This window comes from Phoxinus phoxinus (assembly GCF_949152265.1).
Source record: "Phoxinus phoxinus genome assembly, chromosome: 11".
Taxonomy (NCBI): Eukaryota; Metazoa; Chordata; class Actinopteri; order Cypriniformes; family Leuciscidae; genus Phoxinus; species Phoxinus phoxinus.
The window spans coordinates 27,939,964-27,966,802 of NC_136886.1; the positions used below are offsets into that span (position 1 = coordinate 27,939,964).

A 26,839-nucleotide genomic window follows, 5' to 3' on the forward strand; every position below is an offset into this window, starting at 1 on the left:
TCCACACTGTACCCTAAAGCCCTCTTGATTCAGTTAGTTAATGTTTTCAGTTCAGTGGACTTCTGTTATTGCTGCCCTCGGCCTGAAAAGTAATCAGATCACTTGTGGTAAGCAGAGTAGGATTTCATTTTTGAAGCTTGCTGCCATTGTTCTGATCACCGAATCTGTTGTTGCACGCTCTATCGAACCCTATCAAATTATATTGAATTTTGCTAAATCAAGAGCATGGACCACATGCCTTGTGGGTTTTCGTGAAAGAAGATATTGTCCTTATCCCACAGCTTAATACTTCTGTTCGAGGACTTCAGTGTCTTGTACTTTCACTGTGAGCATTCCTAGCACTGTTTCCATAGCATCTTTATGAAAAGGTCACGATATTTGCAATAATGTGTGCCATCTTTATTTAGGATAGTTGTTGGCTATGTGCAACAGTCCAGTACTTGTGAGTAAAAAAAAAAAAAAATTATTTTTAAAGAAATTTATTTTTAACAATAACTTATAAACCTCTTGTGACCTTCAAGGCTGATAATTGATGGTATATGTTTTTTTCCGAATCTATCTGTTAGCTTTTGGTGCGTTCAAGTCATCTCGTATAGATCGTATTTACGAGTTGAACGCCACCACAATGTCGTAAATACCAGTGGGAAGCTCTGGATTTTCTCTAAGCCCCGATCTTTACGAGTTGTGGGCGTGTCACTGAGAAACATGGCGGAATACCACAATACAAGGTATTTAGCTTGTCAGGCTTTTCTATTTACAGCGCAGTAAGCTAATCGCCTGCACATAATATGATAGCATTATAAAATAACAATGTAATATCAATGATAAAGTTTGCAGTGGCTGAAAAAACTAACTAAAAACATAAAAAAACCAAAGCACACCTTATGCAAATCTTTGTTCTTCATTTTCTAGAACTAGTTTGAAGAACCTCGCTGTATTTTTGTGTAATTAATTAAGAGAAAGTACTCCGCCATCTTACTCCGACGAAAGTGACTTGAACGCACCGGCCGTCGTAAACACGACTTCCCACATCGTGCGCACACACTTCCCAGGAGGACTTGAACGCACCATACATTTCAACTAAAATCGTATTTACCAGTGAAACTACATTACCCATGATTCTGTACAGAAAATTCTAAAATCAGTGTCTTTGCGAGCAAATTGTGCCAAAAGAGTTTCCGGCGAATGAATTAAAGTAGCTGTTTCTACAGATAGAATCAGCTACTTTAAAAAGATTTTAGATTAGTTTAATTCGATTGGCATTTGCAGTGCTTCATGGGATTTTAGTTCTTTCCCGCACTAGCCATTAAGTACTGTCTTGTACCTTTTTGTCTTTCTTTTTCCCCAAAAAAATGTTGTGATTCACCTCTGCTGAAAATCCCTATCGGAAAAAAATACACTGAAAAAGTGGGCGAGTACTAATCCACTCTATAAGGGATAGTTTACCCAAAAATGTAAATTTCACATTGAAAACCGTGCAGCGCTTCTGGGTTCTACGTCAGAAAGCTGGTTTATTGGCCGGCTCCTGCGTCAGCATCACTCGCATGCATCGTGGTGCTCACATGAACCGCATCAGAGACTGACATGGATGAAATTGTTGCCTAGAGGACAACGTACTAAAGAACATATTATTTCACAGGTCTTCAACAGTAAAAACAATAACAGATCTGTACTCGCATCAGATCTTTACTCAACTGGTTTAAAGTACGGTAGTTTTTAATAGAATAAGACAAATTTCTGTTCACTGTCATCATCCTCCTGCCTCATTCCCTTTGGTCGGGGTCATGGCTCGCTGGTTTGCGTTAAGAAAAACAAGTGCGTTGTATGGTTATTCTCACTCGAGTACTTTATGGCTTCCGACAGCGCGAATAGTGGTCGACTACCCGACTTGTGTATGCAATCCCTAATGTCTTTTATAGTTCCTCAGAAGCCAGCGACTTGCAAAGTCGTAATAAAATGAAAAGGGATGGTTGTTTTCTAACAGGAATTCTGGCAGCTGAAGAGAGAGTGCCACAGAAGTAGTTATGACTGGAAAAATCATCAAATCCCAAGAACTGCTAATTTAATCAGTAATTCCCTCTCTGAGTTCCAGAAGCGATCTAGTGAGTTATACACACTCTCCGTTTTAGTAGCCTACTTGTTTGGACGTCGTGAACACTAGCTTTCCATATCCCTGTCAACACCTTTAGAGCATTTCCCATGTTTACTCATTAATGGAAGTACAGGCTTGCACAGTCCTGCTGTTCCTAAAGTCGCTCTAGTGTTTTTATGGCAGACTAATAGTTTAATTGACTGTGTTTAACTCAGCAGGAGAGAATGAGCTAATGTTTGACCTGAAAAGAGCTGGAGTGAAAGGGTGGCCTATAGTTAATGTCCACAGGGTGTCTTTAGGTTAGTGAAATGAAGTGTGGATTGTTACACGGATTCAAATAGACTACGCCTTTGAACATCCTTCTCTTTTTCATCAACTCAACACACAGTATGTTGATGGCAAGATTTAGCTTTGGTTAGTGGCTGTATTGAAGTGGGATCTGAAATTGGAAAATGTTTTAATCTACTTCAGATGTCTAAAGTACTAGCAAGTCAGTTAGATCATCAGATCTACTGTATAAGTTTAGGTTAGTTATTGCTCTCTGGATGTCATCATGGTGACATCATGTTCTCGCACCATGATGTCATGTTTACTGTAAATAAAAACCCATTGGAAGAGTGGAGAAAACAGATGTCGTGGTGGTTCTGTGAATAGTTTGTCTCCCGTCATCAATGCCTACAATCACTTGAGTTCTACAACCATGACCAAACTCTTCATATGTTTTCAGTTTCCAGGTGAATCTTGTGAAATGTCTGTTGTATTTCCCCCCAAAAGAATAATTTTAAATAATAATAATTCAGACACAATTTTTTTTTTTTTTATATATATATATATGCTTAATTGCCAGGACAATTAAGCATATTACCTTGAAAATCTCTACAGGACTGCCTCTGGTATCTTTGCAATTCTTTTTTAATCAAAGTAATTTATGTGAAAAATAAAAGAAAATCATAAAACTTATTTAAAACCGATTTGAGGCAGTACAACACATGCTTTATTATTGTCGTTGTCGGGCTGTAACTTTATCTCCATGTTTCGTCATTTTTTTTTTCTTTCAATAAGTTATGATAACATGTTTATTGCGTTAACTCATAAGTTAAAGGTAGGGTAGGTCAGAATTGTCTAAAAAAACTTTTATTCAAATTTGTTTAAACTGTCTTTATATACCAATACATAATTAAAATGCAAGTACTCTGAAATAGAGAGTATAAAAAACTGAGTGGCTCTAGTGTATTTAATCTTCAATAAACATAGCTCATTAATTCCATTCACTCCCACCTAAAAACGGGTGCGCGACTGCGCGCACGTGGGCAGAGCCAATAATAGCGGCGGTAGTCATGGCGACGGAGAGTGACAGTCGCGCAAGCCAATCACTTGTTTCGTCCCGAATGGAATTAATGAGCTGTGTTTTTTGAAGATTAAATACACTATAGTCATTCAATTTTTATACTCTCTTTTTCAAAGTACTTACATTTTAATTATGTATTGGTATATAAAGACAGTTTAAGCCAATTTGAAAAAAAGTTCTTTAGACAATTGTTACCTACACAACCTTTAAGCAATTTTTTACTTTATACAAGATTCAGTTTAATGTAATTTAAGTTGAAATGACTTAAACATCCTAGTTGATTGTACTTAATTTATGGCAGCAACTTTTTTTTTACAGTGTCCTGTAAACTTTATAGCATGTAAGTTGATGAAAAGATAATGCGATGCACTTCTAATGACGGACAAAAGGCGTATGTCCAAAATTTGCTGGTCAAGACCTCGTAACTCCATTTGTAACATGATTTTGGTCATATGTTAATAATATAATGACACTTGAAAGTGTGTTTCTTTTTCAATTTCTTAAGGTAGCGTTTTTGGAGCACGACAGCGACGATATACAAGCATTCTTGATGCGATAGGGCTCTTAAAGGGTTAAATATTTGCCACAATCTATTACCTCTTTAATTTGGTGCTCATTGCTTATCTAAATGATCTTAAAATAGGCAGAAACACTACTTTGTGAGATTTACCCTGTTACTGCTTACCATGAATCTAAAAAGTGAATGCGGACACTGATCTGCTGGAGGATTGTGGAAACTAGTATCCTTCTGTATAAAAAAATGTGCTCTTGTTAGTCCTGAAAAGCTTGACAGCTTTTGATGTGAGGGCCGCACATTTGTATAAGACCCCCATGTGTCGTCATGTCTTATTCAAATGGTAAAGTGGGGAGATTTAGGCCAGATTGTCCATAAAAGGAAACAAGGCCATTTTCCCTTAGGTTTCAGCCATAAAACCCATTTAGAAAAAGCTGTCCTCATTTCCCACTCAGTGAACGAGCACCGCCAATTCTGAAACGCTTAAGACGAGTCGTTCATTTGCGCTTCAAATGTGTTACTGAATGTGTCATTTGAATGAGAAGGTCCCATTCAGCTGTTTTATATTGTCCTGCAGCATTATGTGACTAAATGTACTTTTGTGTTCTCTGGATGCATTGGTTTTCTCTGTTTTCTATACATTTAAGTCATGTTTTGCTTTCTTCCCTCGGTATCCACCCAAGTCGCCACCTTATTTCTTGTCATCCTCTATTTTCCCTCCAGCCTCTGATATATCTCAGCTTTCATCCAATTAAACTCACATTTAGGCTGCAGTCATGGCCCACAGAAACCTGCTATTACTAGAAAGTACAACTTAAAACGTTATTCACGGTGGAGGGCCAGCGGTGGTCAAACCAGAGCTTTCCAGTTGCTTGGTTCCAAGACTGGTGAAGCTCTAATGCGCTTTTCTGGAGTCTGTAATTTGATTTTCAGTCACGCGCAGGGATGATTTGGTCGGGTCTTTTTTAGCTTCTCAAACAGAAATCAATGACTTTTAAAAGAAGAACGAACATAAATAGATATCAGTTGTGACGGTAAATTGTTAGCCAATATTTATGATCCATCTATGAAAAAGCTACTATTAGTACAAAATTGAAGGTTTTGTAATAATCCTTTTAGTAGGTAAACATCCCATAGACTTGCATTGAAAGAAGATCTTTCACTCTTGTTTTATAGAGTTCTGCCTGTATGTGCTTTGTCTCAGTAAGACACAAGGCCTGTTTTCCTTGTCTCCAGCACTATCCAGATGAAGTTCGTTATGACATCATCTTTGTGACATCAGTGTATCTGCAAATCTGTACAGTATGTGTACAGTATGCGGCCCGACAAGGAACCAGGCGTCGTGTGTCTCTGCTTCATGTTCCTGGGGTGCATATGTGCCTAATATGTATAGGAGGAGAGGAAATGGTGGTTGAGGAGAAAATGAGATGGTCTTTGGATGGGCACAATTTCTGTGATGTGTTTTTCATTATGTCATTTAGGCTTGCGTTTCAAAACCCACGTCTCTGAACAACAGGATGTGGCTCCTTTTAAATCCAGGCAATTAGTATTGATCCATTGAACCAGTTCTGTGCTGCTTTTTAGGCTTGGTGACAATTCATTTTGACATTAACAAAACACAATCTAATCACTTCCAGAGTTTGTCTCCAAAACTGTAACAAATTATAGTACTGTAAGTGCACAACTGTGATGCATCATTGATGAAACGTAATTTGCTTCTTTAATAATTTCATTGTTTAATTTCCACTCATTTGTTCTTTTTTTATTTGGTTGCTTCTGGTTGGTTATGGCTAGCAGTCCTGTGGCTGAGGGAAGGAATCAGCAAAATCGTTTGCTGATGGTGACAGTTTTTAAGCCCAAACCAACACTCAGAAGAACCATTTCCTAATACCCCTGAGTCATTTCCCGGCAAAAACATGTTGCGCACTGCTACTCTATTTTCTTCCTTTTCTTTTTCTGATTTTCTGCATAAACAATCCTTTTTTTGGAACATCACAGAAAACAAAACATTGGTCAGTCCATCACTCATTTGGGCTTTTCATATTCACCCCAGGATCATTTTTTTACTTTTAAACCATGTTGTTCCATGTCTCTTTCTGTTCATACTTTACCCTGGGTTATTATTATTTAAGTTAATTAATCTAAGGTTTTGAGATTTCACTCTGTAGTATGAAAATAAATTTGAGGTTAAAAGCATTGACTAGACGAGTACAGTTTTAAAGGGGTCCTTTTATGGCCATTTATGAACTCTTGATTTAGTTTTTGGGGTGTACTAGAATGTTTTCATGCTTGATTGTTCAAAAAACAAATTTTTCATATATTTTACATTGCAGTTCCTCTCTCCGCAGTCTGGCTCAAACACGCCAATTTCAACGAAGCCCTTCCTTCTGAAATATGAAATGTGCTGTCACTGCTGTGATTGGTTAGCTGGCCCAGTGTGTTGTGATTGGCAGTGCTTAGCGCGTGTTCGGGAAATGTCCCGCCCCTCCATAGCAGCGAGTTCTTCTCTAGTAAATATTAATGATGGTGTAAAAAATTTCAAGCCTGATTCAGACCCTGACAATGTTAACGAACAAGAGGATCGTGCAGAACGGATTTCATGCACAGATTTCACAGGACGTTTCAGAGTGGTATGCTTGTTTTGTAATTTTCTTATACATTATAGATACTGTACAGTGTTTCCCCTAGAAATGTTTCCAGCAGCGGTGCTGTTTCATGCCGGAGGTTGTTACAAGCCGCGCGTGGGGGTCCGGGGGCATGCACCTCCGGAAGATTATTATTTTTTTAATTACCCCTTAAACCATGACTTCTGACAAGTTTTGTGGATAGAAATGGACATTTTGAGACATACAAATATGACATACCATCAACAGATTCAAGGTCTGATTGTTTGTTTTAAACCCAAATAAGTTTCTTTCTTCTGTTGAAAATAAAAGTTATTTGGAAGAATCTGGGTAACCAAACAGTTGATGTACCCCAGTGACTTCCATAGTATATATTTTTTTCTATTATGGAAGTCAATGGGGACCAGCAACTATTTGGTTAGCCACATTCTTCAGAATTTCTTATTTTGTGTTCAGCACTGGAAAGAAATTAATACAGGTTTGGAACAACATTAGAGAGTAAATAATGACAATTTTTATTTTTGGGTGAACTATCACTTTAAGGACAAGCGGCAGCATGTTTACTATTACCGGTATATGCTACTGTCTCTTTAAGACCTGAACACCGCGTCTAATATACACGCATTTAACGAGCAGATTTTCTCTACATTTTCTGTTTTCTTTCACTTTAGACATAACCAACTTTGTTTATGTAAACCTTGTGTGTATTTGACAGTATATTAGCGCAATAAGACTCGAAAGATAACTTATCCCAGTAACCAGGCGCTGTTTGACAGGCTTTTAGTGCATGTGCGCGTCGTGTGTTTGCGCTCAGAAAAGTGTGTGAATGACATGTTTAACCGACAAAGCTTTAAATCACATGCAAATAATGAACTTTTGTGAACTGCAGTGTCCAGATCCTCTGCGTTAACATTTGATGTGAATAAACGTCGCAACGGTCGCGTGTTGAGACGGAGGCGTCTACTTTTACTGTTGTGCTTTTACAGTGTGTAAGTGAATGTCGTAATAATATTACTGATCATGTGAAGATTTTGCAGTGGCGCTGAAAATCCAGTGGCGGCGCTGCGCCGCTACTGAATACATTGTAGGGGAAACACTGTAGATATGATGTTATCCACCAATTAATCGTGATATTTGTCACAAAACTAAGGTAATACAAACAGTAATCGATCACAAAGTCATGGCTAATTTTCCTAAGGAGTGGTAAACTGTCTCACAAAAGCGAGAGCTTACTAAAGCTACGGAAAAACAAGCTGTTCTCCATAAAATGTGCAGTGCACAGATAAATGTTTTAATGTTCAGAAACGGTGTTTAAAATAAGTTTTAACCACTCTAAGTTCGTCAGCCTTATAGGAAGGGCAAACAAATGAGTTTTGAAAACGTCTCTTTGACATAGCGACAACACCGTCTTCTCTAATGCAGGCCTCGTCCCTTTTTTGACGTATTCCATGGGTGGTGATTATGAAAATGAGTAATATTATGACTTCATAAGATCCGGAAAAATCGCGTTGTTGTAGTCCACCTCTGACCTGCCTGTTCTTAGAGAGCAGCTTGCAGGCCTGGATACTCGGATAAGCTGACAGATCCATTCTGCTATTTTAGAACCAAGTGGAGGTTTGGTAGACGGGCTGGTATTTCCTTCCATTGTCTGAGAGACTTGTCAGTGTGGACAGCTGCCGTGTGGACACATGGAATGGACTCATGAAGGACAGTGGCACACTAGTTTCCCTCTTATTTTGAGTGGTTTATAGCAACTGGCCTTTCCTTGCCTACTAAGGTCCTTCAGTTTTTCTTCAGTTTGTGCTGTTAAATGTATTTTTATTTCACATTTAATGGATTGTGTGAGTGAGTGGCGTGCAACAGTTTACAGTGTGTGGGTACTGCTGGCACTCACTGTTTCTTTATTTATTTGTTTATAGACCAGGCAGCAGAGCGTTAATTAGATGTGGAATGTGGGAATTTCATCAACCAATTCCTCCAATCACGAGGTGGCAACTCACACACAGAAAATGAATTGGGAGTTTTGTTTTCCATGGTGTTATCTAGTTGTTGGTGACTTGTTTAAATTACTATAGTGGTATTGACAAGATCTTTTTCTTTTAACAATTGCTGTAAGTTACCATACATTGCCTTTCTAAATGTGCTCTTCAATACCTGTTTCTGCAGGAACAAAAGACCGCAGTAAAGGTGGGAATTATACCATGTTTAAGGCAGTGCTGAAGAAAGGTCGAGAGGGAGGAGGAAGAGCTGGCAAAAGAGAAGCAGGTACAGTATGCTGCTTTATGGCCAGAAGGAGCAAAAGTATTAATTAACCAATTGCTGACACCTATTGAACTGTTCTTTGCTTTTGGCTATTGTGTGTATGCTTAATTTAATTGCATAATTGGCTTATGGCCTCCAAAGAGATTTACAGAGAGGTCACTGGGATTGGCTAAATGAGATTTAGGTTTTTCTTTTTTTTATTCCAGCTCAGGCTGTGGCTTGTCATTGCTTTATACTACAGGGAAAATGATCTGGACTGAAAATTCCAGATCAGAACACAATCATAATCTCTTATGGACTCTTTATATAGGAACCAGAGCTTCTAATCGCAACAGCAGTGACACGATGACTTTGCCAATCAGCGATTGGCTCTTATTTAGAAGGCGGGACTTATTCCGCCATATTGAGCGTTGTGTAACACAAGCGTCTTGTGTTATTCTATAGTCTTTGCTATGGACTATTTTTACTGTAGATTATTTTACTTTTTTTGTCGTTTTGTAGCTTAACTACCCAATCCTCCATTCACTTTTATTTGATTAAAAATACTAGCCGGGATGCTGAGGGTGAGTAAATTAATTTGAAAGTCTTTCACTCTTATGTCACTCTCTTGGACACGTCAGCCACTGCGACAAATAAGAGTCATTACATCATTGATGTCACGTTGCCATGAATGATACCCATTTCCACAAGATCGCATCGGTTTCTGCTCGTGCTTCTTGCTGAATTCAGCACCATCGCTGGCCCGGTACCTCTTTCCCAACGGAGCCTCTCAATGGAGCAGTGTTCCAATTAACCTCATTCATCTCTGCTTCACTCACTCACTTAAGTATGTCAAGACAAGTTTGAGAGCTGCCAAACAAACACTACCTGACCCACATACAAGAAACTTTTCATTTGCTAATCTAACTCAAAGTCTTGTTTCTAAGGAGGATAACGGCAAATGAATGATTTCCCTTGTACATCCTCCTCTCTTGAATGTAGTTGATTGTCACTTTGTTAATTCTCTGATGTGCAAATCTGCTCTACTAATATCGGTGAACTCCCTCTGGTTTTCATACTGACAGCCAATGAAGTCTCTGTCGGTTAGAGGCAACACTCGTGTGTCCTCTGAAGAGGCATATTGCTCATGAAGTATTTACAACACCTTATGTTAGCTGCAGGCGGATGGAGAGAGTTATCCAGCACACATGACGGATCAGACGCCACTAATACACACTCTGCAGTGACACTTTTTGAGGCGGATCATCTGCCTGGGAACTCTGTTCTCGGTCACAATAGTCATAAAGAGCAACAGATACACAATTAGTGAGGTCACACGAAGCCTTTCTTTTTATTCTGTAAAATATGTTGTCATTTGTTTTTGAAGAAGCTGGATTTCAGAAAGCCGCACATGTGATTACTGTTCTCTGTTGGTAAGACACAAACTGTGTAACACTTTTAGAAAATGTTAGAAATCAAAATAGAAAATGAAATTGTATAAACTTTAAGACAATCACACTATTTGAAACGATCATCTTTAATATAATTAAGACTTTGCCTTCGAATGACTCGCACAAACATTGAACGTGTAGATAAAAATAAATACATGTAGCACAGTATTAAAATCAATTTGATCTTTTCAGCCATAAACAATGAGAGAGGTTTTTCATAGCAACTGTTGTACATTTTGAACTTTGCATTGCAAAATATTACTATGATCTACACACTACCGTTCAAAAGTTTAGTGTAAGATTTGTCTGTTTTTGAAAGAAGTTTCTTATGCTGTAAAATCAAAAATACAATAAAACAGCCATTTTTAATTGTAATACTATTAAAAAATATTACTATTTTCTATTACAATATATTTTAAAATGTAATTTGTCTGTGACATCAAAGCTGAACTTTTAGGAGCAATTATTCCAGCTATTATTAGTCTTCAGTGTCACATGATCCTTCGAAATCATTACAATATGTCGATTTGATGATCAATAAACCATTCCTTATTACCAATGTTACAAACCGATGTGTTGCTTATTTTCTTCTTTTTTTGTTTGTTTGTTGAGAAACCGTGATACATTTTTCAAGATTCTTTGAATAAGCAACATTTATTTTAATTTATAAATATTTTGTTATACGTTACTGTCACTTTTGATCAATTAAATGCGTCTTTGCGGAGTAAAAGTATTATTCAGGAAAAAAAATGGTTGCTTAACCCAAACTTTTGAACAGTTGTGTAGAAATTGCAGTTTACAGATATTGTTTTTTGGAAGTGAGCGTCATTCGATAAAATGAGTCTTTATTGGCGGAAAAATAAGTTTGAATGTGAATGAACACAGTATTGAAACATTTCCAGAATGTACTGTACAGTAATTTCATCTTGAGAACTTAATACTATTGAATGTTTGACAATATAAATAAATGGTTCATATAAGAATGTCCTTCTTATGCTGTACTGTACTGTAGATCTGGTCGTACAGCAGAGGAGGAAGTAGCCATTGTGTGCCTAATATTCTCAAGTATAATAATATTCTTATAATATCCTCATAAATGACTGATTTGAAACGCTGTAGTAAGAAATGTAACAGAAATGGTGCACAAAAGACCCGTCTAACAATTGATTCCTATAGTTTGACATTTGCCTGTTGCTAAGCTATTGACACAAAGTATAAAAATGTGTACCACATACAAAAATTGAATAAAATAGTCAATTTTTAATAAGATTGACATCTTTTTTTTTGATACTCTGCACCATTGAATGACATTTAGAATTGACATTTTCCGTTGGCTCCATACACCATTTTCACTGAAAATTGACACTTGTTGCAATGCTAAGATGGCCTTTTCAGTGAAGTATACCATATATGCAGCTCTGAAAGAAGAGATCTTTGAAGAAAACATAATTAACAACAACCTTAAAATGCTTTCTTGGAAGTCAGCTATTGTCCCTGAATCCGTGGGATTTTGCTAAGTTGATGTTGTTTTTCAAACACATATTGCATAGAGATCCCCTACCAAACTAAGGTTATGTCCTTGATCAGTGGAGATGGTTCATGGATCCAAACCTATAACCAGCTCTGATGTCTAACTACTACTGTAGTTTGTTTGTCTGCTACCAGTAAGGATGGAACTAGCATCTAGTTGAACAAACACTATTTTTCTCTGTGATAGGCCAAAGCCTTCTATAATCAGTTTATCAATGAGCACGTTCTACTGTTTTATAGTTTATCTCTGTTTTTGTCTCTTTTTTTTCTTTCTTCTTTTGCTCCTTTTTGTGGGTTTGAGCTCTTTAATCCGCAAAAAAACAGACTTTGGTGGGGATTTCTGCTTTCATGGATTGGCCCTTTTTCATTTGGAATGTCAGATTGAAGTATTCTCCTGCCTTTGAACTGAGGCCTTGTAAAGGTCGGATCAGGAAGGATTTAGCTTTAAAAACAGGGCTCTGTTTGATGCTGGGTTGCAGAGCAGAGTGATACAGCGTGACTCTGGCCTGAGATGTTGAGTTTACAACATATGTGTGTGTTTTTACTGTCCTCAGGTATAAATCTCCAGGAGTAGAGTGACGTTTAGAAAGTTGATCCATCTGCATTGTGTGTGTCAGCATCAGGATAAGGTTTATGGTTTGAGGCGTGTGTGTGACTGTGTGTGTCTGTGTGTGTGTGTGTCAGAAGGGTTCTCTGTGTTATCTCAGCTGCTCTGGTGTCCAGTTTCTCCTTACTCAGCAGGGGCTCCTCATGTTTATTTAGACACACAAGATTATCTATCCACCTATTAGAAACACACTTACTGCAGATTTTAATTGTACATTTAAATTGAGTAGTTTTAGCTAACTGAAAATGTGCATTTATTACAAACCCATGTTTATTGCAAACATGTATGACTTGCTTCGTTTTGCATAACTTCAAAATTAATTATTTTGAAGACTGTCCAGGCTGATCTTTTCCTTGCAAGGAAAATTATAACATATACATACTGGTAGCTCTTTATTTTACAGTCCTGTTCCTAACCCTAACTACAATAACTGGGTAATAACTATGTACTAACACTGAACCTACCCATAAACTTAACCTAAACCCATGTAGATACCTTATATTATCCAGCACTTTCTTATGGAAGTACACATACTTTAAAATCACTGAGCTGAATTTACAGCATCATTACTTCTTCATTATTATTTGATCAATCCCAAATCATTCTAAGATCCTTTCCCTCCCCCAGAATTCTATAATGAATAGAAAGTTAATTTATTTGAAATCTATAGAAATCTTTTGTAACATTATAAGTGTCTTTACTGTAATTTTTGGACAATTAAATGCCTCCTTGCTGAATAAAAGTATTCATTTCTTCAACAACAAAAATCTTACTGACTCCAAATTGACTTGACTTACTGATTTGAACGATTAGTGTATTCGTGAGGAAAAGACCAAGATGTAAACGTTATTTGCTCTTAATCTTGCACTCAACTGTACTTTTTAAATCTCTTGTTCAGGAGGTTAATGGAATTTATAACAAACCTGAAACCTTTTGGACATCAGCCCAAATCTTTAACCATAAGAATAGGCCAATCAGGATGTTCGAGATCATTTGCATTCTTGTTCAAAATGTTTTTGAGAAATGTAAGCTAATTAAAAACTGCTGCTTTCTGGACTGTATGATTTAGCTTGTACCAAAAAGGTAGTGCATCACTTGATAGTGATCTTCTCTGAGATTGTGTTTCTGAATTCCAGTAACACAAGGCTTAATCTCATTTCCAAAAACACAGCTGGCCATGCTTTCAGATGTGAGCTAATCATGGATAACATTCTTTCAAATGCTTAAGCAGTTCCAGTGGGTGATATAGGTCACCTTGTGAATTTCAGGCTAATCTGACATTTATACTATGGCCTTAATGTCAGGTAAACAACACAGGCGCACATGCTACACTGAATGGGTTCTAGAGTCAGCAACCTCCTGCATTTCTGCCGTCAGGTAGAGAATTGGGATGCAGGAAATGTAGAGAATGTGAGGGCAAAAGATTAAAGCGAAGCTAAATTACTAAAGGATGCTGATGCTGAGTTATTTAATAGTTAAAGTTGCTGTAGGTTAGGGATGATTGATTTGTATCTGGCTAAGATGTTGTCATCCATCTGTGTTTTTGGTTTAGGGGCAAATACACTTGTTAACCATTTCCTTCTGCAGAATATTAGTCATCGTCAATCTGTTCTCGCTCAGTATACAGTAGTGTTTAAAGTTGTGCTAAGTATAGTATAGTATAGTATAATATATATATATATTATATATATATATATATATATATATATATATATATATATATATATATATATAAAATTTTGTAAATTAAGCATAATTGTAATTTATTCCTGACATTACTTTGGTATCATATGATCCTTCAGAAATCATTCTAATATGCTGATTTGCTGCTCAAGAAACATTTCTTATCATCAATGTTAAAAAAAATTGTGCTGCTTAATATTTTTGTACAAACAGTCTTTCTTTTTTAGGATTCTTTGAATAGACAGTTCAAATTTGGCATTTATTTGAAATAGATTTTTTATTATTATAAATTACATCTTAACATTTTCTTTTTAAATTATTTTGTAATTTAATGCATCCTTGCTGAATAGAAGTTAAAAAAATCTTAGTGACCACAAACCTGAATGGCAATGAATATAAATATGTACATTTGCCATTTAAACAAAAACGACAAAAATGTTTGTTGACCACCTCTCCATTATAATCAGTTTATATTATTATATAGGTTATAACACATCACCGAGACACAAGACTACATTTCCCTGTTTTCCGTTATCTCATATGCTTAATTGTCATGAAAATAGTTTTGGAGTAAAATACGACCCGAATATTTCTTCCTGAGTTTCACCCATAGCCTTGTTTCCCTTCCTTCCTTATTGTTGTCTTCCTACTTCTGTCCTTGCCCGTGGTGTTTTTGAATTTCCTGTCTGAAGATATGTTCTTTGTATTTCTAGATTGTACCATCAGGGGTTAAAGTCTATTGTCCTCGTTTTCCTCTTCTGTATTTTTTCAATCCTAGTCCTTGTGTTGTTTTTCTTCTTAAGTTTCTCCAAAAGTTGAGCATTTGTCACTTCAGTCAATCACTGTTTCTTATGGGGATGCCGAACTCATGAAAACGGCAGCATACCTGATTTACGCCACGTGCACATTAAGAGTCCATTTTCAGCAGCATGAATGTTTTTTTTTGTTTTTTCCTCTCTGGTTCAGTCTGTCCACATTTGACTAAATATAGGACTCAGCAAGGCCTCCGTCCAGCTCCAAACCCTCATTTCGACTGAATTTATATTCTGATAAATATTTGATGTCTGATGAATGGAGTCTCTGGTCGGTATTTTGGTCAGGCCTTAGTGTTATGAATGCAGGGCTGTAATTATGTCAGAGCTCTCTGGAGTAGACTGTCATTAGTCAGACTTGATTTGCTGGGCTGCATTAAGAGGAGACCGACCACGATTCTCCAATAAAAGGGAAGAAGAAAGCCATGGCAGCAAATTTTCCACCCTATGGCCAATGTCACAGTCTCAACACTAGAGTGAAACTTTATACTCAGGTCTAGTATTATTTGAACGTTGATTTGTAGAGGAATGAAAAACATACATTTTTAAGAAGTAAAATACAAAAAAAAAAAAAAAAAAAACTTTCTACAACTAAATGTAATTATCAACAAAGCTGTATGTATGCTATAATAATAATCTAACATCTTATTTATTCTTATTTTGTTTTAGTCTAATTGAGTGAATTAAAACTGTATTTTGAGAGTAAGAATATATTAAATAGAGGCAAATTTCCATACATTTAACATTTGAGGAATCTTGGTTGTCTACAAAATGTCATAAAATCAATTGTGAATTTATTTGTTATTATCTATTAACAGAATCGAAAACTATTCCAATTCTGGAATTGGACACTTAGGCCGTGTGTCCACCAAAGCGTTTTTAGCCAGCTGAAAACGCTAGGCGCTCTGCTGAAAATGCTGAGCTATGTGCGCTTGAGAGCGTTTTGGCAGCGTTTTTTTTTTCAGTTGAGACGCTTCGTTGCTATGATACAGAATATACGTTGGTCGGTGTGGTATTAGTCCCACCCCCCCTCCACTGTGATTGGACGGTTGGGTCAAAAGTGACAGGAATCAATGAGCACTGCGTTTTACCCAAAGTTGAACATTCTTCAACTCTCGGCGACCTGTAAAAAAGCAGAACGCTCAGCGCTTCAGCGTGAAAAAGGCGCTCAGCGCCCCGTTACGCTCATGGCGTTTAAAAACGTGACGCTCCCATTGAAAACAATTGAAAAAACACGCCAGCTGCGTGAAAAAACGCTTTGGTGTACACACGGCCTTAAGGTCAGGAATTGGATACCGTTATACAATTAATTGATTCCTCTTATTGATTCCCTTTGTGTGCATTTTTATATGACTTTAAACCATTCAAGAGCAAGAAGACTCGCACGCTGTTTTCTGAGCTGCGCACATATCCAAAGTGTGTGCACAGAAAGCCGCCTCTCATACTGAATAGTGCGTGATCCTAAACTGAGTTCTCTTCCGTGTCTTTTTGCACTTGAATGGACAAATGCAAAGAAAATGCCAAAATATCCTTTTAAACAAAGTCAGTTATGTCTTGGGTTGGGCATGTTGATCTTAACTTAAGTGTTTTACATCAGTATTAAACGGCGCAATTTTTCATTTAATCAGAAATCAGAAAATCTTTAAATATTTAGGTTAATATTGTGTCCTGTTTGGCCCTGTAAATAAAGGGTATTATTTTTTGACAAAGTGTGTGCGGTTTCGTTTTCTTAAGTACCGGTTCAAGAACCGTTTAAGCACCGGAACCGTTTAAAAAATACCATATGAACAAAGTGACAGCAGCCTAATATTCATTCTGCCGTCTCTATAATATTGTTAATCAAACAACAAAAGACAAAGAGAAAATTCACTCGCAGTTTTTGACTGAACAACTTGGTTAACTATATTTGTATTTTATCTATAAAGTGCAGTGTAATTTTACATTTGATTTAAGGAAATCTTAAAACACTGCATTTCAATCTTTGTTTAGTTGTATTTATTTGTGATTGCTAATTTGTTTAATTTATACTTTTATATATTTAAAAAAGAGTGTTTACTTGTCTTTAATAATGCTTAAAATGTATATTAGTTAGGCTAGTTGTTTTTGCTATGGTATTTTTAAACCAAAGACAAAAGTTCCTTGTGTGATTTTTGTTCATTGTATTCAGCTACAATGACATGGTTTGCAATAAAACATAGAATAAATGTGAATATTTAAGTTTTTTTTTTTTTTTTTTTTTTTTTACCTTATTGGAATCGATCAGGATTGTTAAAATTCAAACGATTCCCAAGTTACCCATCCCTAAGTAACAGCAACAAGAATGTAACGGTAGAAGTAGTAGGGGATTCACATTTCACAAAATATCAGTAACTTTATGATTAATATAATTTGATATTGGTCTATATTAAATTTCATTGTGCATGCTCATTTCCCTTTAGATTAGGATGACCATTTCCTTAAATTACTATTGAATGTAATCTTGGAAGTCTCATGAATATCCATATTTTATACTGTACATAATATTGTAATGCCAAAATTGACTTTGTAAAACTATTAGTTTCATTTATAATGTTTTTCCAGCCACAACAGTTTCAACACCTAGAATTTTAAATCCATGTACCGGGTATCCTAAAAAATAAATGTTTTAGACAAACAGGACGTTCCAAATTCTTTAAAGAACGACAGTCATGAACGTGCACGTATTATGCATTACTGTGTGTTGTAAATATGGCTGAAAAAAAACTTAACTTAGTTTAACTTAGAAATTAAACTAATAGCGTTACAAAGTAAATGTCCCCACAAACATGGCAATATCCAAAATCCTTGTCCTTGTGGGGTAATATTTTGATCCCCATGCTAAAAAACAGTGATGTTTTTTGAAAATGTAAACATGCAGAAAGTTTTATGTGATGTGTAGGCTTAGGATTGGGGATGGAATATACAGTTTGTACAGTAAAAAAAATCATTGTCTATATAGAAAGTCCCCATAAAACATGGAAACCCAACGTGTGTGCGCACTTTGCCTTTATGTAAGAGGCACACATGCAAGTCTATAACCTCTTACATTACATAAGTAGGAATTCGGTTTCAGGAGGAAAAACTTGTCATCAAGTTACCTTGCGTCTTTTGTATTCTGTTTTTTGTTTTGTTTTGTAAAGCTGTGAATTAATATCCATCCTGATTCCTTAACTTTCATGTGCAGACAGTAGTTTACAGTTTTTCTCTGTCCATCAATCTTTCTCCAAAACGACTGCAGGGATGTCCTCTTCATAATATGACAGGCTATACTATGAAAAGCTGCATTTTCTGTTGGCATTTTGTTTAAAGCCAGTGTAGTTTTGGCGAGATCAACAGTAAATCCTGTTGCGGTGAGAGGAACTTCAGGCCTTGTATGTTTGCTTTGGAATGTTAAAAGGGCTTAAATTATTCTCAGCTTTCTTCGAAAGGGCTTATTATAGGAGGAGAAAGATGTATAGTATTACTGTTGGTCAAAAGACAGTCTTAGTAGTTTGTCTGTATGTTTTTATAGTGGTTTTGAAGGCTTGGATACACAAAGCCATTGGTAATGATATCTAGCTAATTCGATTTCTGACGTCCAGCTGGAAAGCAGCAGAGCTTTTGAGAGGTTCACCGCTCATACAGTAAGAGACTCAAAGTCCTAAATGTTCAGGGTTTATTATTATGGTTGAATAAGGAACTCATGTTGAACGGATCACTCGTACAGGATTCTGTGCATTTGCAGGGGTCATGAATTGAGAAATCCAAGAGGACACATAAGAGGTCATTGTTCTATATAAATATCCTGTAAGTGTCAGAAGTCAAAACTTTCTCATTTGTCAAATTTTTTTTTTATTGAAACCAAGCTGCCAAAATGATTCGTTTCATATTTTGTCACATCATAGTTCGATTAAAGACGGCCTCTGCAGAAGAACATCAACCCATACTTCTACATCTTTGTCTCTTCAGCTCCTGCCACCTATTTGCGCATGTCATGTAGTGGTAAATAAGAGACAGATGCAAATACAGAATTACTCAAGCAACAAAAAGATCGAGATGTCTGAGGATCAAAAAGATGTTTTGCAATGCTATGTTTAGTAAAAACAGCCTTTGCATTGCCTTCCTTATAATCTTTACATTAAAGATTAACATTTAACATTAAGAAAATGTGGATTAACTTTATTTTTAACAAAGTTCCAGATGTTGTCAATAAGACACAGTTCATTTGTTCGCTTAATTTTACTTCAGATTCATTATCAAACAAGACACCTTTTGGTGAAGGCTTTTCAGAGAGACAATAAAATAAAAGATGATGCAGTGCAGACTATATAATCGACAGCAATGTCCCAACATACAAGTGTGAGTAACAATGTCTTTACCATGTGTCACTATTGCTTTGTTTGTCATAGAACAGTGGTATTCAAATGGTGGACACAATTGTGCAATTTTACCGTTTCTACAGATTAAAGTGAGCAGCGCACCACAAGCACTCAGGGCCGTTTATCGTAGACCTAATGACTGATGTGTGTTCATCTGATGAAATAGTGATGTTTTTTATTTGTATTATTCTCAGATACCACTGCTTTGGCTTTCGGGACCCAATATTCTAATCTTTAATGACTATTTTAACTTTTAATGAGGATTTTTCTTTTACAAAGTACTACTGCTGGAAATATATGTATACTGTAACTATTCCAAAAAGGTATTGTATGAACCCCTGCTGGGAAGGAAACATAGTCACCGGACCTCCTGAAACTTTAATTGAATACCCCTGATTTATACTGCAGCGCCGCAGTCAAACAGTGACTTTCTTTCCTTTGCTTCTGCATTTTTGGGGTACGGAAGAATATGGAATACCCCATTTTTGGGGTACAGAATTTGCATACAGAAGAAAGCACATTCTCTCTGTGCCGCCGCCTTTTGTTATTGTTTTGATCTAAGCTATTCACTGTAATCCTGCATAAAAGCTTCAGTGAGACATCTTCTGTTTGTCATCAGTAAGACATTACAACACATTTCATTTTATTTTAAATGCAACACTGCAAATGACAATGTATACCCTTTTCACATAGAAAAGGATCAAAGATAGCCTATAAGACTGAAATTGATGCGACAAATTATAAATGATCATAATTCCGTTTACTCAAAAAACAGTAAGTTATCACTTGTCAATTATGACTGTGGTGACTCCAAGTACTTAAGCTTTATTTGCCACAACCAAGACTAATGAAGCAGATGTAATGCATAAATGTTTCACACTGTCGGCAAATGTTTCAACTACGTAAGAAGATATTTTTCAACATCTGAAGTTTTCTAAACAATTCCACGCATGTAATAGCAGGGGCATTGAAAGTTATTTTAATATGTATAACTGTTACATAATCATAACATTTACTTCCAAGTCTTGAATGTGACATGCCTGTCAAAAGGGAGTTTCAAAGAGAGAGTCAAAAACAGGATAGAAAATAGTCTATTACTTCAAAATTAGGATGACTTGATGTAAAAATCTTGATAACATTATAAGTTGACCTTATAGAACATTTAAAAAAACACAGTTCATGACCACAGTGTCTGACATGGTTCAATAAATGATCCGATTTCTATAAATCCATCCATTAATTTACGAGAGCCTACTCTACTCTAATTGGTCAGATGGCCCAGTCTGTTGTGATTGGTCTGCCGCTTACAGCTTGCCGGAAACGAGACGTCCATTACCATATGAATTTCAGCTCACGGAGCTTTTATTGTTGCGAGACAATAACTAAATTTTTTTTTTAATGCACTTTGAACTTTTAAACCATTTACATTCACAAACAGCTGTACATAGTATCCTCTAATATCCCAAAAATCATAATAGGGGCACTTTTAAAAATTGCAATAATGATTTGGGATCATAAAAAGTCTAATCAAGAATTTTGCCTTTCTCATTTGTGTTTAGGAATTCAATCTCTCAGCCCCAGTTTCCATCACAGAGTTCAGGAAGAGGGGATTGTGGTTCTTCAGAATCATGGCAGTGGGCCACTCCCAGTCCAGCCGTACCCTGCAGAGGAGGTGCTGAGGCCGAGTTTGACCAGAGGAGTGTCCGTCTCCCTCCCTTCCTCTCCACTGCTCCCTCCCCGCCAACCCTATCTATCGCCCGTCCGGTCCAACAAGTCATCAGGTGCGTACAAGTCACTTTTTACCATGATGTTTCACACAAGTTTTGGAATTGGCAACGGAGGCTCGGGATTGGATGCGTAAGAAATTAGCCCTACACACAATGGCGTTTTAATGACAAAAACTTGACAAACGTCTTGAAATGCATCATCTGAACAATGTTTCGAGGTGTAGTTCCTTACATAATTTGGCAGCAGGTATTATTAGGCTGCTGTCACTTTAAGATCTGACACGCATCCATCATACTCGCATGCGGTTTCTTGTGTGCGTGAATATTTGCCAAGACCAACATTTTTACATTATTTTGTTTGTATTTGTCTGTTTAATCTCAATAAGCAGCGAAAAAGAACTGGATTTAGTACTGAGGCGGCTTTATATACGAGCACTTTCGGTATGATCTCAAAATCTGCAGGAATGAGTAAAATTATGCACAATACGCGTAATCCTAGGCCGAAATTCAAACCCTGTAACCGCAACAATATTAAACCGGAGCAAATTAAACGAGTCCGCGTGGGGAGGCGGGTTTGTGTGTCAACTCGCTATCGGAGAGATGAGAAAGTGTAACTATTATGCGGAAAATGAGTATTAGAAGAGTTTCAGATGTTTCAGTATCGAAAAAGCTATATTTTTAACAACACTACATTGCACTTGATTTATTATTTAAGATGCCTTTTTAAAAGACTACAATTGAAAAATTTATATACTGTTTATTATATATCAAATTCCACCAAGTAAAGTGGCTAGTAGGAGTGACTACGTTACACGCCACTGCTGAAATCCACCCGCATTTGGCAGGTGTTAATGTCAATGTTAATGTTTTAAATATGAATATTTTTCTTACACGAACGCATCGCTTCGCTTCAGAAGGCCTTTATTTACCGCCCAGAGCCAGTTTGTTTATGATGGGTAGATGCACTTTTATGGACTTCAAAACAGAAACAACAATTCACTGCCATTATAAAGCTTGGAAGAGCCAGGACATTTTTTTTTATATAACTCTGATTGTATTCGTCTGAAAGAAGAATGTCATATACACTTAGGATGACTTGAGGGTGAGTAAATCATGGGATCATTTTCATTTTTGGGTGAATTATCCCTTTAATAATATCTTTCATAATGAGTGCGTCTGACAGGTTGATATAGTTTAAGCAGTACTCTGTCATGGACACATCAGTCTAGAGTTGTACAGCTGTGATTTATGTAATGCACAAACTGTGCCATCTAATGGTGCTTATTTCACAGTGTAGAGTAGACCAATAGTTCTCAAACCTTTTGACTCAAATGCCCCACATTGTCTAATATTTGAAGACCGCCATATGCTAGGATATTTAATTCTGCTGTAATTATGCCAAAGCTGCTTGTGTGTCAGTATATTAAATGTATTAACTACAATTATTTTTGTGATTGCAGAAGTTTCAAGAACTGTATGTTCTTCGATTACAAAACAATAGTTATTTAGGGGGTAAAAACAACATTTGATTGATTACAGTTGGTTTTGTCTTTCTTTTAATTTCATTTTATTTAAGTTAGATTACAAATGTCATCCTGTATCCCGCCTACTGGGGGTTTATGGGGATAACTAAAATATAATAAAATACAAAAAACTTTTTATTTCAGCTTGTTGCCAAGACATTTCTCATTTTAGTTTAAGTGAAGCACTAAAATAACAAAAACTTGAAAACTGTAGACACAGTATTTTTTTAAAGTACAACAAAATTACAAACACTTTAAAATAAAACTGAATATATGTATAAAATGTAATACATTAACAAAAATTTATAGTATGTATCTCAACAAAACTAAAATAACATTGGCTACGGTATTATAGCAAAATACTTAGATTTCTCAACTTTTAAAAGACGGGAAAAGAAAAATTGAAAGGTGTGTATATAGTCAAATTCTAATTAGTAATAAATTAATTATATTGTGTAGTGAAATATTGGCTGCCCAGATTTTTTCTTCTTCAATATTTACATGTTATGGATATTAAAACATTTTACAATTGATTTTTGTACAAAAAATAATGGTTATATAATGCTCAATCGGTGTTCTGAAGCAAAACTGTTTGAGAACCACTGGTCTGTGCGACCACCTAACATCACTAAAGTATGTACTCAGAGGAGGACTGCAAGGGCTGAGGGCAGCATAGATTCATTTATGGAAGGAAGGAATCCCCTTATGGGACAAATGTCAGGACAGTTGTAAGGTCAAAAGTCACGGCACAAAGTAGGGCACAGTAAACTTAAAGGGGTCATAGAGTGAGAATTCAAATGTTCCTTGATCCTTTGGCAGTTAAGAGTTTGTTATACTATAAAAATACCCTTTAAGTTTCAAAACTAAAAACTTTCTTTATATTCCAAAAACTGCTTTTATTGAAACCAAGGCCAGCAAACGTCAGGATCTAATAAGTGGAGACCTGTGATGTCACAGGGCAGCTGTAGATCGCCTTTGCAGAAGAATATCAACGCCTACGTCACATCACCGCCTCTTTGGCCCCGCCCACTAGTGTTAGTGAACAGTGACATGAGAACAAGAAAAGATAGACACAGGATCAATACCATTACCTTCCAACCTTCCAATCATAATGCTAGGATAGTGTTTTTTCCCCCCAACAATGTAAATGTCTCCGCACAGCAGTGCATTATTTGTTTGTATTCGGTGTATTTCACTGTGATTATTTGGTACATTTCGGTGCAGGCTTTGCTAACAGACTTTTACGATATGGATCTGCCAGTAATGCCACAAACATTTAAGTAGGCTAGTCATGTTTATTCTAATGTCTGATCTGTGATCAGTGATTTCTGATTATTCAAATTCAGACAGATTATCTCTCAAAATCATTCAATACTGTTTATGCATCAGTAAATCAACTTGATTCAGTAAAAAAAAAGAGGCTAAAATCAGGCTTGCAAAAATGCCTTTTATTTCTAAATTATAAAAAAAAAATGGATGTAAAAACCATTCTAATATTATAAGGGCACCGAGGAAACGTACAATAATAAAACAATCCAGTCTATGACTCCTTTAAGGATGAGTGTAGGTCAGGCGAACTAGACTTTAAAATGCAGTTTTTCCCAAAATGTGTGATTCGATAAACTACATATTTAGCTAGCTGCTTTAGATTATTTGAGAACTGATGAATGAATTCGTATCATATACGGTGTATTATGCGTTACGTGATCATTGTGGTATTGTTAGCCCTTTGCTGATTCATGATATAGCTGAGCTGAGAGCTGCCAATCACATGGGAGAGACTTGGCAGTTTTTGGGAACTTGGCAGAAACTCGCTCATTATTTTGGGCTGGCTACACACAGCGGTTGTTCTTCCCACAGTCTTGCACCTCAGGGTGTGTGATTTTTATACCCACATCAGCCCTATGTGCTGCTGAATTAAATCTGTTTTCAATTAGGATGCTTTATAGAACACATTTTCTGTAAAGTAAAAAAACAAAACATTCAGAAATGTAACAAATGTTATCATTAATCAACATGATCCATTCCTGATTGACTTTAGATCCATTATAATGTAAAATTGAGCATTTTACAAGCATCCTTTATAATATTATTATAAATATAGATTTATATAAATCTTGTTATCTGTCCTAAATTTCCCCAAAGGGTCCTTAAAGTTTGTTCTCTCCTGCTATAAGCATTTCCAATGGTAAATAATGTTAATGGCAGCATTCCTGTGCCTGCAATGTTGTGTCTGTTCCTGTAGGTGGCGGTATAGACCACTTTTCAACATGAATTCAAAAAGTGCACTTTTGAGCTTATTTATAGCTTATTTGAACCTTTATGCACATTATTCCAAAAGGTGTCTTATACATTTTTCATCAAACTGAATAATTTTCACTGATGTCAATCAAGTCTTTGTCACATTTTTCATATAAATATTCAATTGCACTAGGCAAATCGTCACTTCATATGTAAACGCTGAGTCATGTTTATTTTAATACAGAGAGAAAGCATTTTACCGACCTAACCTTTTTAGTTACTACATGTAGCAAACACTTCGTCCACAGCATCATGCTGAATGCTGCAAGTAATTACTGTACATGACCCATCTGGAAACCTGTTGATAAGTGCCTAACTCCAGAGTGTGCTGGTAATAGAGTCCAGTTCCTGAGTCAAACTTACCTTGATTTGATCCTATAACCTCACAGATCGTTCGCTATTGTTTTCTTCCAAACAATCATTACATTTGTAATGCAATATTAATTTACCAGAGGTGCAAGAATAATCTGATAAGTCGAAGCGACACATTATAAATCTTTACCTCAGCTCATGAATGCTAATTAGGTGATAAAACAGTCCAAATTGATTTTTGGGAATGCTTCTGCTATGTTGTCATTTCACATTGGCTACATTAAAATAAAATAATAATAATAATTATTGTGGCCAAACAAAACTCTTAAAATATAAATATTCTTTCTCAACAAGTGTGTGTGGGGGATGAACTTGTAAGTGGGGAAGACATGTCAGTTATAATTTATAACTGACCTCACTTACAAGTTCATCCCCCACACACACCTGTTGAGATAATGGTTGCTACAGCCCTGAATATTACTGCCAAATCTGAGCGCCAGTGGAGATGTCTGTCCTTATTCATGCTTCAGACTCCTGTCTGATGTTTGAGGCTTTGTTTGAGGAGCCGCTGTGAAGTTAAATGGAAGAAATGTTCTTGCTGTGAATGAGCTGATTCAGCTGGCGGGTTAACCCTGGGACAGTGTTTTCTGTTTTCTGTTTTATTTGATATATTGTTTGTATTCTAGTATTATAGAGCAAATTCTAAACTCTGATTATAGTTTGGGGTCAGTAAGATTTTTATTATAAGAAATTGATACTTTTATCCAGAAAGGATGCATTAAATTGATCAAACATGACCGTAGAGACTTTTACATTTCTACAAAATGTTCAATTTAAAAAATATGAACTTCCTATTCATCAAAGAATTGTTTACAACACTGATAATAAAAATAGAAATGTTTCTTGAGCAGCAAATCAGCATATTAGAATGTTTTTTTTGAAGGATCATGTGACACTGAAGACTGGAGTAATGATGCTGAAAATTCAGATATGCCATCCCAGGAATAAATTTCATTTTAAAATAGAAAAAATATTTCATATTACAGTTATTACCTTATTTTTTTATCAAATAAATGAAGCCTTGGTGAGGAGAGATCTTTTTTCTTTCAAAAACATAAAAAATATTCTTAAGACCCCAGACTTTTGAACGGAAGTGTACAGTATTTACTTTAGCCATTTATTTTATTTTACTCCTTTCTTTATTTTACTCTTCATTATTTACTTCAACTTATTTATTTTCTTTATTGTCTATTTCTTTACTCCAAGTGCTTTTCATGCTTTGGCGATGTTGTATATGTCGACAATCATGCCAATAAAGCTTGACTCTGACTCAGCTGACACAGGAGGGACTGCTCAGAGAGATTAAAATCATTACAGACTCCTCGTTTATTCTGGAATCTCTTTGGGAGTACAGGACAGCCGAACACACACACACACACACACACACACACACACACAGCTCTGCCCGAAGATTCAGATCGCCAGCCTCACAATCCCATCTGGAAAGACTTAACTGTCTCTCTGTGTGTGTATGTGCCTCTCTCTCTCACTCTTTCACTCTCTCTCTGTCTCTGTCTCTATCTCATTTTTGCTCTGTCTCCAGGTTCAATCAGGACACCAAAATATGTGGAGAATCCTCGTGCTCCTGGAGATCCTGTCACCTGTGCTCTGAGGAACAGGAAGAAGAACAATAGTGGT

At 36.3% G+C, this 26,839-nt stretch overlaps 1 protein-coding gene across 4 annotated transcripts in view; it reads left to right on the forward strand.

Moving 5' to 3' along the window:
- tanc1a (tetratricopeptide repeat, ankyrin repeat and coiled-coil containing 1a) overlaps positions 1-26,839 on the forward strand; it is an 86,108-nt gene that overhangs the window by 1,071 nt on the left and 58,198 nt on the right. For all 4 annotated transcript variants that reach the window (XM_079629188.1, XM_079629190.1, XM_079629189.1 and 1 more), the window contains exons 2-4: positions 8,745-8,843; positions 20,838-21,059; positions 26,745-26,837. In XM_079629188.1, the coding sequence (XP_079485314.1) occupies positions 8,780-8,843; positions 20,838-21,059; positions 26,745-26,837 (379 nt within the window). In that variant the 5' untranslated portion in view covers positions 8,745-8,779. The remainder of the gene's footprint in view (positions 1-8,744; positions 8,844-20,837; positions 21,060-26,744; positions 26,838-26,839) is intronic.